The sequence below is a fragment of the Lissotriton vulgaris genome, chromosome 1_1 (assembly GCF_964263255.1).
Source record: "Lissotriton vulgaris chromosome 1_1, aLisVul1.2, whole genome shotgun sequence".
Taxonomy (NCBI): domain Eukaryota; kingdom Metazoa; phylum Chordata; class Amphibia; order Caudata; family Salamandridae; genus Lissotriton; species Lissotriton vulgaris.
The window spans coordinates 1,657,976,616-1,657,989,983 of NC_141685.1; the positions used below are offsets into that span (position 1 = coordinate 1,657,976,616).

General features: G+C 46.0%; 1 protein-coding gene across 1 annotated transcript; it reads left to right on the forward strand.

The window, feature by feature from the left end:
• Positions 1–9,447: 9,447 nt before the first annotated feature.
• On the forward strand, positions 9,448–12,560 carry LOC147750994 (guanine nucleotide-binding protein G(I)/G(S)/G(O) subunit gamma-2). Its single transcript, XM_086918887.1, has one exon. The coding sequence runs from the start codon at positions 9,787–9,789 to the stop codon at positions 10,000–10,002; it is 216 nt and encodes a 71-aa protein (XP_086775013.1). The 5' UTR covers positions 9,448–9,786; the 3' UTR covers positions 10,003–12,560.
• Positions 12,561–13,368: the final 808 nt, after the last annotated feature.

Genomic DNA, 13,368 nt, shown 5'->3' on the forward strand with positions numbered 1-13,368 from the left:
TCTCGAGGGTATGTTGCGTGTTCTTCCAAATAAAAAAGAGATCATCAATGTAGCGGACTTATAGTAGGAGGTTGTCCGTTAAGTTGGTGTCGGTATATATATGTTTTGACTCGAATTCACCCATGTACAGGTTCGCATATGTTGGTGCTGCACTATTGCCCATTGACATTCCGGACATTTGTAGGTACCATTGGTGCTTATATACAAAGTAACTGTGGTAGAGTGTGTATACCATTAGTTCCATGAGGAAAGTTTGAAGGGATTCCGTGATGTTGCTGTTCAGTAAGGTGTTTTCAATGGCCTCAATTCCACCGCCATGGGAAACGAGGTGTAGAGGCTTTTAACATCTGCGGTGCGGGGGATCAATTGTTCATCATTGGTGATGGTAATTTCAGAAAGTTTTTTTTAAAACTCTGTTGTATCTTTGATGTAACTTCTGAGCTTGATGACAGTTGGTAGTAAGTAACGGTCAAGAAATTTTCCAATTGATTCATGGAGGGACCCTCTCGTAGATACGATGGGTCGAAATGGGGGGTTTGTCAGATTTTTGTGGATCTTTGGTAACATGGTTATCGTTGGGCTTCTGGGATATTCAACTACCAGAAATTTTTTGGTGCGATCATCAATGATGCCATCTTCATGTGCTTTGGTAACTAATCCTATAAGTTCCATTTTGTATTGGAGGGTGGGGTTTCCTCCAAGGGGCATGTATGTTTCAAGGTCAGAGATATGTTCATTAACTTTGTGCTCATACATGCTGGTGTTGAGGATGACAAGAGCACCCCCCTTATCAGCTTTGAGGCATTTTATGGTGCTGTTGCCAGCAATTTTCTTTAGGGTGTCTTTGTCTTTCATCGTGATGTTTTGTCGAGTTTTTTTGTTAAGTTTCAGTTTTGAGATGTCTTGTCTTACAAGGGTTTCAAAAGTGTCTATACTTTTGTGTCTACATGGGGGCATATAAGAACTAGGCGGCCGTAGGCCCAACAGTTGATCCGTTTTGGTGTCAGTCGTGGGTGGTATGATGTTTTCGAAGAAATGTCTTAAGCGTAGTTTGCGAGTTAGCTTACAGGTGCTGACCTCCAGCTCTAGTAAATTAGTGTTCCTTGTGGGGATAAACGATGTGCCTCTTTGGAGGAGTCTGATTTCGTTGGAGGTAAGATGTGTGTCTGATATGTTAATAACTAGCGATTCCTCCTCGCCTTGACTTTCTTTTTGTTTAACGATTGATTGTCTTCTTGATCCTTTTCCTGCTCTTTTCCCCCGACGGGGTCGTTTGTGTCGTCTGGTCCTACCTCTAAAAAAGGCTCAGATGTTGAAGGGGTGTCAGCTATGACGGTAGGTGTGGATTTTTGTCTGGTATCTCGTGATTCTCCTGGTCTGAAGGATTCTGTGGTTGTTTTTCTTAGTGGGCGGTTGGAACTTTCGCTGCCAGAGGATGATGTGTCGGTGTTCTGGTTAAAAGGTTTGTTTCGGCGACGCTGGGCATACACGTCGGCCCAGGTGTAAACTTCCCCTAGCTTGTAGTCTAGGGTGTCACGGCGAAATTTGCGAATTTTTCGTTTGTTGATCTCCTTGATATGTTTATCTAACTGTAAGTTAATGTCCTCTAGAATTTTGGTTAAGTCCTCTGAAGTGATGGAATCCTTGAGCTCCTGTTCTATGTCACTGATTTCTTTTGTCAATTCGAACAGAATGGTAGATAGCTCTTCCACGATCAGGAGAATTAAATCGAGACTACATTTGTTGAATATGGCGTTCCATTTTTCTTGGAACACTGGTGAATTCTTGCATAATGATGGTTTCAATGCGATCCGTAGTCCTCTGGGAATGCGCAGGGCCTTATGGTATTTGATGAGAGTGTTTGCATGGAGTTTTTGATTAATCCTACGTTTTGAGAGGTAGAGAAGTTGTTTACCACATTGTTCCTTGGTGCGACTTGAGGTTGTTTGAGTTAGGCCCTCATTAATAAGTGCGTAAATCCGTTCAGTTTCTTCTGATCCGAAAGCTAATGTACTTGCTCTGGCTTCGGTTGATTTAGAGATTTCCTCATACTGCATGATGTTCAGTTAAGTGAGGGTGCTGCCTGCCGGAGGGGCGGAGTGGATAATGTAAGAACTGTAGAAGAGGGCAAGGCGCACTGTGTTGGTGGTTCTTGAAAGGTTGGTATGTGGTTGTTTGAGTTTTTTGGTGAGTTTTTTATGAGATTTTTAGGGTGCTCCAACAAGTGGCGTAACCGTCCCAATACGCCGTAGATTGATGGCTGGTTGAGTGCGTTACGGGGTGTGTAAACGCATCCTTGTGTTTGGGCACACCGTCTGGTTTGTCATGAACACAACAGACTCCTTTGAATTTCAAAATAGGTTGCTTTTATTTTCAATTCAAGTGTCAATTCAGTGTCAAACACAGCGTGTGCTAAAGCACACGTCGTGTTTGAAACTCAGTTTTTCTTTTCTTAACAGTGCACAGATGCGGGGCTGATTGAGGGCCATTGAGGTAGTATTCATATTAATTGCATTCCGTGTGCGCTGCAATTAATATGAATACTAACTCAATGGCCCTCAATCAGCCCCGCAGCGGTGCACTGACAGGAAAGGAATCGTGCAAGTGCTAGGGCCATTTGCACGTGAACGGGAACAGAAAATTACGGGTTTTCGCGCCGCTCGCACGTTAATAGCGGCGGCGCGAACAGTCTCAGAATGTGCGCGCTAAATAATGAGCACTGCGCGCTTGGGGTGCCTTCAATGCGCGCGAGCGCAGGCGCGCAGGTTATTGGGAACAGTGCACAGGATACATGATTATGTAATATCTAGGGTTGACAAAAAGCATACGAAAGCACATGATTTTACACAGACAGTGATAACACTCAAGTAGATGCTGCCAAGGGGCCACCAGACAATCAAACGAGCATGTTTACTTATGGGTTGTATACTAGAAGAAATACCTAAATGCAATGTTTGAACATACATGTGTGCTTTTTCTGAGTTAGTCCTACATTCTAAAAGTGTTTACCATTACGTTTTCAGTGCTCCTGGAAAAAGGGCTTCGTATGCCCGAAATGCATTGGAGCATTTGTTTTGTGTGAAGTACAACAGTGTTGAATCAATGTTACCGTATGCATCAATATGGATAAAATGAACTTGCAAAACGTAACCAAATGAACTATGAAAAACTTGAATTGAAAATAAAAGCAACCTATTTTCAAATTCAAAGGAGTCTGTCGTGTTCATGACAAACCAGACGATGTGCCCAAACACAAGGATGCGTTTACACACCCCGTAACGCACTCAACCAGCATTCACAATCAGACCATGCAAGGGAGGAAATAAGCAGCCCCACACGTCACTGGCAGGCTGCTTTTCTGCATGGTGAAGTAGATTCTTAATGGAACTGATTGTCACCTGTCTTAGCACACTGCTCCCCACGACATTTGAGATGATTTGATGGGAATGGACCTGAACTCATTTGTGGTTTAAGACTAATTACTGGAAGCAGGAGAACGCATCACTATAGAAATGCAAATGCATATACAACACGAATATTGTTGAGTGAATTTATACATGGAATCCATGTGACAGGCAGTGATATTACGCATTAAAAAGGCACTGGTGGAGCAGAGCGATATCCGCTCCTTGTACGTAATCTGAAGATTCTGACTCCCTCAAACCAGCACTCATTTCTTCACGAAGTATTAGACCTATCCCTGTCCAAAACCCGCGGCGATGTTGGAACAGGCAGTGAGCCGACCTGTGGCAATACATTTCTATACTTCTCTCAGTTTTGAAAAAATTAAAATTCACCAAATGTAACTTTTGTTCAAAATGAGATTATCACAGGTTTGCGTGCCAGTTTGAAACATTATTCGTATAAGAGGCTCAAGGTGGGCGTGGTTAAACATTCAGTCATTAATATCTCAATGGCGATTCCGCGTTCTCTCCCCACCTTGCATTTGCCATATTTTATTAGGGAGAAGTGTGTGTGATCGGTTTACGTTATCTGTATTACAGCATTTACACTTTCAGCCTGCTAGAACAATCCACGTGAAAAACAAGCATTAGAAATGCAATAGGTCTCGCAGCATTAGAGTTAGTGCGTTTAGAATTGTTTATGGGTTTTTTGTTGTAAATCTTTTGCATTTTTATTTTTTGTAGCCAATGCTAAAGAATTACAAATCAAAAAAGCAATAAACAATTGTAAAAGCTTTAACTAAAAATCCTCTGAGACCTATTGCACTGTGTGAGGGTGAGGTGTTGAGGGTGAGTGAGGGTGAGTGAGGAGTTGAGGGTGAGTGAGGTGTTGAGGGTGAGTGAGGTGTTGAGGGTGAGTGAAAGTGAGAGTGAGTGAGGATGAGGGTGAGGGAGGGTTATTGTGAGTTAGGGTGAGGGGTTGAGGGTGGGTGAGGGTGAGGGTGAGGTGTTGAGGGTGAGTGAGGATGAGTGAGGGTGAGTGAGGGGTTGAGGGTGAGTGAGTGTGAGTGAGGGTGAGTGAGGGTGACGGAGTGTGAGTGAGTGTGAGTGAGGGTGAGTGAGGGTGAGTGAGGGTGAGTGAGAGTGAGTGAGGGTGAGGTGTTGAGGGTGAGGTGTTGAGGGTGAGGTGTTGAGGGTGAGGTGTTGAGGGTGAGGTGTTGAGGGTGAGGTGTTGAGGGTGAGGTGTTGAGGGTGAGGTGTTGAGGGTGATTGAGTGTGAGTGAGTGAGGGTGAGGTGTTGAGGGTGAGTGAGTGAGGGTGAGGTGTTGAGAGTGAGTGAGGTTGAGGTGTTGAGAGTGAGGAGTCGAGGGTGAGGGTGTGAGGTGTTGAGGGTGAGTGTTTGAGGGTGAGGGCGAGTGAGGGTGAGGGGGTGAGGTGTTGAGGGGGTGAGGTGTTGAGGGTGAGTGAGTGAGCGTGAGGCTGAGGTGTAGAGTGTGAGTGAGAGTAAGAGTGAGGGTGATTGAGTGTTTCAGTGTTAGTGAGGGTGAGGTATTGAGGGTGAGTGAGGGGAAGGGTGATTGAGGGATTGAGAGTTAGTGAGGGTGAGGTGTTGAGTGTTAGTGATGGTGAGGTGTTGAGGGTGAGTGAGGGTGAGGGTGAGTGAGGGGGAGGGGGAGGCGTTGAGGATGAGTGAGGTGTTTAGGGTGAAGTGTTGAGGGTGTGGGTGAGGTGTTGAGGGTGAGTGAGGGTGAGTGAGTGTGTGGTGTTGAGGGTGAGTGAGGATGAGTGAGAGTGAGGGTGAGTGAGGATTTGAGGGTGAGGCATTGAGGGTGAGGCGTTGCGGGTGAGTGAGGGTGAGAGTGATTGAGTGTGAGTGAGTGATGGTGAGGCGTTGAGGGTGGGTGAGTGAGGTTGAGTTTTTGAGTGTGATGCATTGAGCGTGAGTGAGTGAGGGTGAGGTGTTGAGGGTGAGGTGTTGAGGGTGAGCTGTTGAGGGTGAGTGTTGTTGATAGTTGTTGAGTGAGGATGATTGAGAGTGAGTGTGAGTGAGGTGTTGAAGGTGAGGGGTTGAGGGCGAGGCGTTGAGGGTGAGTGAGGGTGAGGGTGAGTGAGGGTGAGGGTGAGTGAGGGTGAGGGTGAGTGAGGGTGAGTGAGGGTGAGGGTGAGTGAGGGTGAGGGTGAGTGAGGGTGAGTGAGGGGTTGAGGGTGAGGGGTTGAGGGTGAGGGGTTGAGGGTGAGTGAGGGTGAGTGAGAGTGAGAGTGAGAGTGAGAGTGAGTGAGGATGAGGGTGAGGGAGGGTTATTGTGAGTTAGGGTGAGGGGTTGAGGGTGGGTGAGGGTGAGGTGTTGAGGGTGAGTGAGGATGAGTGAGGGTGAGTGAGGGGTTGAGGGTGAGTGAGGGTGAGTGAGGGTGAGTGAGTGTGAGTGAGTGTGAGTGAGGGTGAGTGAGAGTGAGTGAGGGTGAGGTGTTGAGGGTGAGGTGTTGAGGGTGAGGGGTTGAGGGTGAGGGGTTGAGGGTGAGGTGTTGAGGGTGAGGTGTTTAGGGTGAGGTGTTGAGGGTGAGGTGTTGAGGGTGAGGTGTTGAGGGTGAGGTGTTGAGGGTGAGGTGTTGAGGGTGATTGAGTGTGAGTGAGTGAGGGTGAGGTGTTGAGGGTGAGTGAGTGAGGGTGAGGTGTTGAGAGTGAGTGAGGTTGAGGTGTTGAGGGTGAGGAGTCGAGGGTGAGGGTGTGAGGTGTTGAGGGTGAGTGTTTGAGGGTGAGGGCGAGTGAGGGTGAGGGGGTGAGGTGTTGAGGGGGTGAGGTGTTGAGGGTGAGTGAGTGAGTGTGAGGCTGAGGTGTAGAGTGTGAGTGAGAGTAAGAGTGAGGGTGATTGAGTGTTTCAGTGTTAGTGAGGGTGAGGTATTGAGGGTGAGTGAGGGGAAGGGTGATTGAGGGATTGAGAGTTAGTGAGGGTGAGGTGTTGAGTGTTAGTGATGGTGAGGTGTTGAGGGTGAGTGAGGGTGAGGGTGAGTGAGGGGGAGGGGGAGGCGTTGAGGATGAGTGAGGTGTTTAGGGTGAAGTGTTGAGGGTGTGGGTGAGGTGTTGAGGGTGAGTGAGGGTGAGTGAGTGTGTGGTGTTGAGGGTGAGTGAGGATGAGTGAGAGTGAGGGTGAGTGAGGATTTGAGGGTGAGGCATTGAGGGTGAGGCGTTGCGGGTGAGTGAGGGTGAGAGTGATTGAGTGTGAGTGAGTGATGGTGAGGCGTTGAGGGTGGGTGAGTGAGGTTGAGTTTTTGAGTGTGATGCATTGAGCGTGAGTGAGTGAGGGTGAGGTGTTGAGGGTGAGGTGTTGAGGGTGAGCTGTTGAGGGTGAGTGTTGTTGATAGTTGTTGAGTGAGGATGATTGAGAGTGAGTGTGAGTGAGGTGTTGAGGGTGAGGGGTTGAGGGCGAGGCGTTGAGGGTGAGTGAGGGTGAGGGTGAGTGAGGGTGAGTGAGGGTGAGTGAGGGTGAGTGAGGGGTTGAGGGTGAGGGGTTGAGGGTGAGGGGTTGAGGGTGAGTGAGGGTGAGTGAGGGTGAGGGGTTGAGGGTGAGTGAGGGTGAGGGGTTGAGGGTGAGTGAGGATGAGTGAGAGTGAGGGTGAGTGAGGGGTTGAGGGTGAGTGAGGGGTTGAGGGTGAGTGATGGTCAGGGTGAGTGAGGGTGAGTGAGGGTGAGTTTGAGGGGTTGAGGGTGAGGGTGGGTGAGGGTGAGGGGTTCCTCTCGGAAAAGCTAGCAAATGCCCCCTGGCCGCATGAGAACGACACAACGCTGTGGCCTCCACAGAGGGTGTTCCATACACACAACCACTTGCTGTAGTGCTTTGTCCACTTGTAACAGAATCTGGAGAAGGCCGGGGGCGAAATGTCAACAGAGGAAAGAAAGCAAACTCAACCTGGGGGCCGGAGCTGGAAGCCATTTTATTATCATAACACCCCTCTTAGCGCTGTATAGACAGATAAGACAGAAACGGGGCTCCAGTTACGAGGCGCATGTCTTCAAAATTGCACCCATGACATTTTGTTCTAGTGTTCCTGGTGTTCGGTTCGTCTTACTCGGTGCTGTGATTGGACCATGGAGGCGGATATCCGGTGGCTGCAGGCGGAAGTGTGTTTCTTGCGGAGCCGGTGCAGAGAGGGATAGTATTTGCCGCACAATAGAGTGATCGACTGCCTGCAGGAACCGCAGCAGCATGTCCTTCCCAGCACCGGTCAGCAAGCCTTCATGTCCAGACAACCCTCGGCTATTTTTCGACGTAGAGGTCGGCGGGGAGCCTGGTGAGGCAATGTTTAGCCACGGAGAGTGGGAGGTGGATGAAAGGAGTTTACAGCGCCCGCCAGTTGCACGCGTGCGTGTCAGCGCCATAAACCAACGTACAGTATTATTGTGCCCATCAACGTTGCTAGGAGATCTTCTGTAAGCGTCGGCATAACTAGGTAACAGAGGAAAGGCTACGCACGTTGAATACTTGGGACGTCAGACGTTGCGTTTCAGTTTCACATTTAAGTTTCAGTGATGAGTTTTGAACACAAAAGCAGTACGCGAAATTCAAATGTAAATAGCACAACCGCATGGTCCGCGGTGAGGTTACATTTAAAAGCTCAATAATAGAAGTGCGTTGAATAAAATGCGACACGGCGGGAGGGGGCGGAGCGGGTAAACATAGACGGACGTGCACGCGCACGCGCTTTTAAGGTCAAGGCGCATGCGCATAAGCTTAATGCGCATGCGCATTGACCTTAAAAGTCACGGGCACTGCAAGGAATCGCCACGATTCCTTGCAGTGTGGATAAAGAGTGGATAACTCGCAATACTCTCGCCTTGCTCGATGCGCATGCGCATCGACAGGCGAGACCTAAAAAACGAACCAGTCAGCTGAGTAAGAATGTCAACATGCACAGCTTGTGTTCCGACTGAGCTGGCGAACAAGCGATCGTCAATCCAACTAGTGAGTGGAAGAGTTGCAGTGAATGCAGTGAGCAAGCGTCAGATCTATGAACCAATAAAACCTTTTAAGCAGCCGGACACAGAGCTGCAGAGACCAAGCAAAGTATTTATTTACACGAGCCATTTCCTCACGTTAGCGGCTTTGGAAATACTGCCACTTAACTGACTTTGAGACTAAAAAAGTTAAACTGTGCGTGTGATAACCTCAAACTAATAAATGCCAATGAAAGAGGACGTTTTTGCACCGGAAAACCTGGACACTAAAGGATCTTCCAGCAACCAGCCTGTTTTACTGTAGTTCTCAAACCCCCCTCCATGAAAGTATATTCCTTTCTCTCATTCCCCCTTCCAAGGTACCACAAACTTCCTCGAAAGCATATAATTATTATCGAAAAATCGGAATTTCACCTTCACGAACCTACTGCGCGCACCGTGTCCGGGCAGAGCTGTGTCCCCTGAGCAGCGTCCTTCACATCTAAAAGTGAAACCAAGAACAAGATATTTGTTTTGTTGCTGTCGTTTCCTTTGATACTAAACGATCTTTGGTTGGTTGCTAGGATCCGCTGTCTGTTGTCATTGCATAAACAAACTAGTCACTACTAGAGGAAAGGCTAATTTGGTCACTGAGGATGGTAGTTTCCACAGCAACACGCATTACCAAACCCAATAAATCTAGCTTATTACTGAAAGTACCTCTTCATTGGTGATTTTGTGTCATATTGTGGATGGGCTAATGGAGGAGTGCAAGGATGAGTCGGTGGATAGATAAAGTGAGAATGAAATCCATGTACTCAGTCACTACAAGTACTCAGTCACTCATGTTTGCATCGATTTATCCACCGATCAACTCAGTCATGCATTCACACACACGCCCATTCACATTACCACAAAACCTCACTCATGTACTTTCACCAGACATAATGGGTTTGCCAGTGCTTGTTTATATTCAAGCTTATCTTTTATATGTGGAAAGTAACTATGGTTTTCCCTCTTGAAAAATGTGACTATGTCAGATAATTATCTTCCACGCATTTTCCGTTGTGCCTTTCTATCCAACATTCAACCATGTACCAAGAAAATGACAAAGCTGGGTGGGGACTCCGCTCCGGGCTGCCTGCGCGCCTGCCATACAGCTGCTAGCTCGGGAGCCTCCTGCCTGCTGCAGCTATTCTGAGGAGAGAAGGGGGGGGTTTCTGTCACATTGGGAGCGCCCTGCGAAAGCGAAGGTGGTGGAAACGTTTAAGGGGCAGACAATCAAGAGAGGAGATACCCATTTGTGGCAGGCAAGAACTTGTCAATTACCGGAGTGCCTGCTTCGAACAGAAAGAAACTATCTTTGGTGAAATCGTTGGACGCCATACTGAGCTTCTTTTGAAGTCATCATTGTAAGAAAGAGTTCATCTAGAAAATATCACCAGCCCTCAGATGGCCAGCAATAACACAGCAAGCATAGCACAAGCCAGGAAACTGGTGGAGCAGCTGAAAATGGAGGCCAACATCGACAGAATAAAGGTGTCGAAAGCGGCAGCGGATTTGATGGCATACTGCGAAGCCCATGCCAAGGAAGACCCACTTCTTACCCCAGTTCCAGCATCGGAAAACCCGTTTAGAGAGAAGAAGTTTTTCTGTGCCATTCTGTAAACAGAGAAAGAGCCTGGAAACCAGGCAGGCCTCTCTGGACATTGATGTAGAAATTTTAGCCATGTGGAACCCTTGTGTGGGCCACAGAAATTGAAATTGCTCTGAAGCTTAAGGGATGTGCCTGTTTCGAGATATTAGCCATCTTTTCAGGAAGAGAGGAAGATCTACATCATGTAACTTAAAATCTGTAAATGGCCTGTATAGAAACCAAGTAAAGATAAAAATGTTTGAGACTTCCTGCTCACGCAGGAGGCTAATGATAGATTCTCCCTTCAAAAAGAGACAGGTGTGCAGCGCGAGATAACACTGAGGGTCTGTATAACCTTATTGGATTTATAAGTGTTGTTTTTCAGATACCATTTGATTTAAGGTAAACTGTCAGTTTTAGCAGCAGGGTAGATTGCATTAGTGTTGTTACTTAACCTTTGGTCATGTGCTTTTCTAGTTTAATTTTATTCAGCTTCCAAGCAGACTCAATTTGGCATCAATACGTTTTAAGCGAGATACTAAACCAGACAGTGGAACCAGGACCTTGCAGTGATTAATCACCTTATATCCCCATGTAAATGTTGTTCCCGCCGCCTTTCTAGGAAAAATTACCACTCTTTCTAACATGTATAGATGGTAGATTTGATTCTGCAACTAAAAGTAACTTGTGTTGTAAACAGTGCTTCATATTTTTCGTAATCTACTTTGAGGGTGTGCTGCATGATTATGCTCTCTTTTATTTCCATTTAAATATTTAAATTGTTTCCCTTTGTACCCAGGTGCAAGAAGCTGTAGAGGAAAAACAAATACCGAATCAGTGCAGAAAATGGGGGAAATATTGCTAGTGCTATTGGTCTTACAATAATTTTACCACCATGCACTTGCACAGCAAAGTGCGCATGACACCACTTTTACCCGACACGTGTTCCTGACAACAGAACTGCAGTCCTGGATAAAAAGAACGCATTACAAACCATTGGTGTCTGCCAGATTGCTATATAAAAATATCACCGTGATATAGAGGAGCTTAGGATATCCTGTGGCATTCAATCCCCTTTAAAGCACTGACGACTGATCCACACCAAGATTAGTGAGATAGCCATCATGACAAATATCTTAGAGGAATTGACATCCATATTAGCTTTTTTGTAGTAGCCACATAAATCTTTTGCTACCCTTCTGAAGGAACTTTATATCCCATTTGAAACAAAGTATATTTTTGCTATATTTTGGTAAACATGAGCATTTCTGTCGCAGCAGAGGGTTGTTTCTGTAGAGATGCCATTGACTGCTTTGTCGGATTGTTGCTCTGATATTGTGGCTTTTTACTTTTTTTTTTTTGGAAGCATGCAAAACAATTATAGAAAGGTATGAAAAAAGACAATAGTTCCCCTCTAAAGGCTATGGCACTCCCATCGGAGGTTGCGTCACACGATTCCCGCTCTACAGCTGTTTTCACTGGTCTAATATAAACAATGTAAATATACTGTAGATTGTACTTTTTTAAACTTGGAAACCTTCTTTAACTGACGATAAAGCCCGGCCTGGTTCTTCGAGGACCTGAAATCCAGCTCACACCTGACCCATGCTCATTTTAACCATAATGCTCATTCGTACAAATCGTGATGGTTATTTTAACATGACATTTTTACGAAATAGTAATGGAACCTAAGGGAGTGCCACCTATTGCGCAGCAGCAGCGCCACCAATAAAAAGCTTCCCCAACCCTGGTATCAACAGTTAGAAACCAACTTGTTGGCATGCTCTTTTCTTTTCTAAATTCCAACAGAATATATTTCGCCATAAAGGAAATGTAAGCACTTGAAAGATCTACAATATGTGTCCTTTTCAAGATTTGAGATCAACCTATTGAGCGTGAAGCACTATGTACAAAACAAGTTATTGTTATTTTTGTAACCACCTGCAATTGAATGGTCTTTGAGTGCAATAAAATGTAATCACAAAATGAACAAAGAATGTGCAGCAAAAAATCATTCACATGCCATTTGGGGATTTTTTTTCGGTGGCAACACTGTTGCAAATTGTTTCAATACATATACTTTGGTTCTAAATTGCAACAAATCGTGGCACCCCTTTCCACTCATTTATCTTCGTTGTGCATACAGAGAGATATTGGAGACAGCGGCGGGAAAAAAACGCTAATAGCAAATTTGTGAAAGTGCGCCTGGCTGCGCTTTGCATCAAATCTTTGCACAAAGGAGAGCCAAATAAAAGATTTTCTCCTCCAATTTCTCACACTGTACATACTGCACACCATAAACCACTTCAACCCTACGGAGTGCCTAGAAAACGGTGTCCCTTAAAGGTATCATGAGTACAGGCATGTGTGAGATGTTTTTAGACAAACGTGTGGCTTGGTGACTAGGTGCTAGCCATCCTGCCACACCTTCTCATATGGATTTCCTGATCATTTCTGTTCAGGGGTAGGTGAATGTGAATGTGAGCCCTTGTCAGTTTTTTACAGGGAAACTTGAATGAATTTAACAATGTAGTGGTCATTTTCATCCCATGTGAAATAATGTACTTGTTTAAATAAACTTTTGGATTAAAAAAAAAAAAAAAAAAAGAAAATGGACAGTGAGCTAGTTGCTTGACGGGTAAAACAGAAAATGTGTACCAATGTTTGTGGGTCACTTTATGTCTCTCGTACTTTTATTGGTTTAAGTCATGGAAATATACTCCTCATTTATGAGGCTGTGCGTCACTTTTACGCCGCCGGTGCGTCACTTTTTGTGACGCACCAGTGGTGTAAAAAATACGCCTTGTTGCGCCATATTTACAAAGTGACGCATCTAGGTAGATGCGTCACTTTTAAACCCCTGCACCACATTATACCTGCTCCAGGTATAATGTATGCAAGGGGGGCGTATTGACGCAAGGAAGGCTCGTAAAAGTGACGCAGTGAAATCTATGAGATTTCACTGCGTCACTTTTAGGACACCGTTGCGTCAAAATCCTGTGCCTGCCTCACAGCAGGCGTAAGACTGACGCAGGCCCTTTCACATGGGACTTGCCCCATGTGAAAGGACGCATTGCTGGAGCTGCGTCACTTTTGTGACACACTCCAGCAATGCGTCACTTTTGCGCTTACAGATAAGTCAGAAATACTGACGTATCTGTAACTCCTTGCGACATGATGCGTCATACATTAAATATGACGCATCAGGAATGTCGCAAGGAGTGCTCACTGAGAAGTGACGCATCGCTGCTTTCACGCAGCGATGCGTCATTTCTCATAATGTGTATTTGTAACGGGTACATTCACCCATCTGTATCTTACCACTATATTATGGGGAAGATTTACAAGCCCATTGCACCACCTTTGCGTCATTTTTAACATGGGAAACGTGACGCAAA

Coding starts and splice junctions, on each gene's coding strand:
- LOC147750994 (XM_086918887.1), top strand. CDS start 9,787: ATGGCCAGCAATAACACAGCAAGCATAGCACAAGCCAGGAAACTGGTG.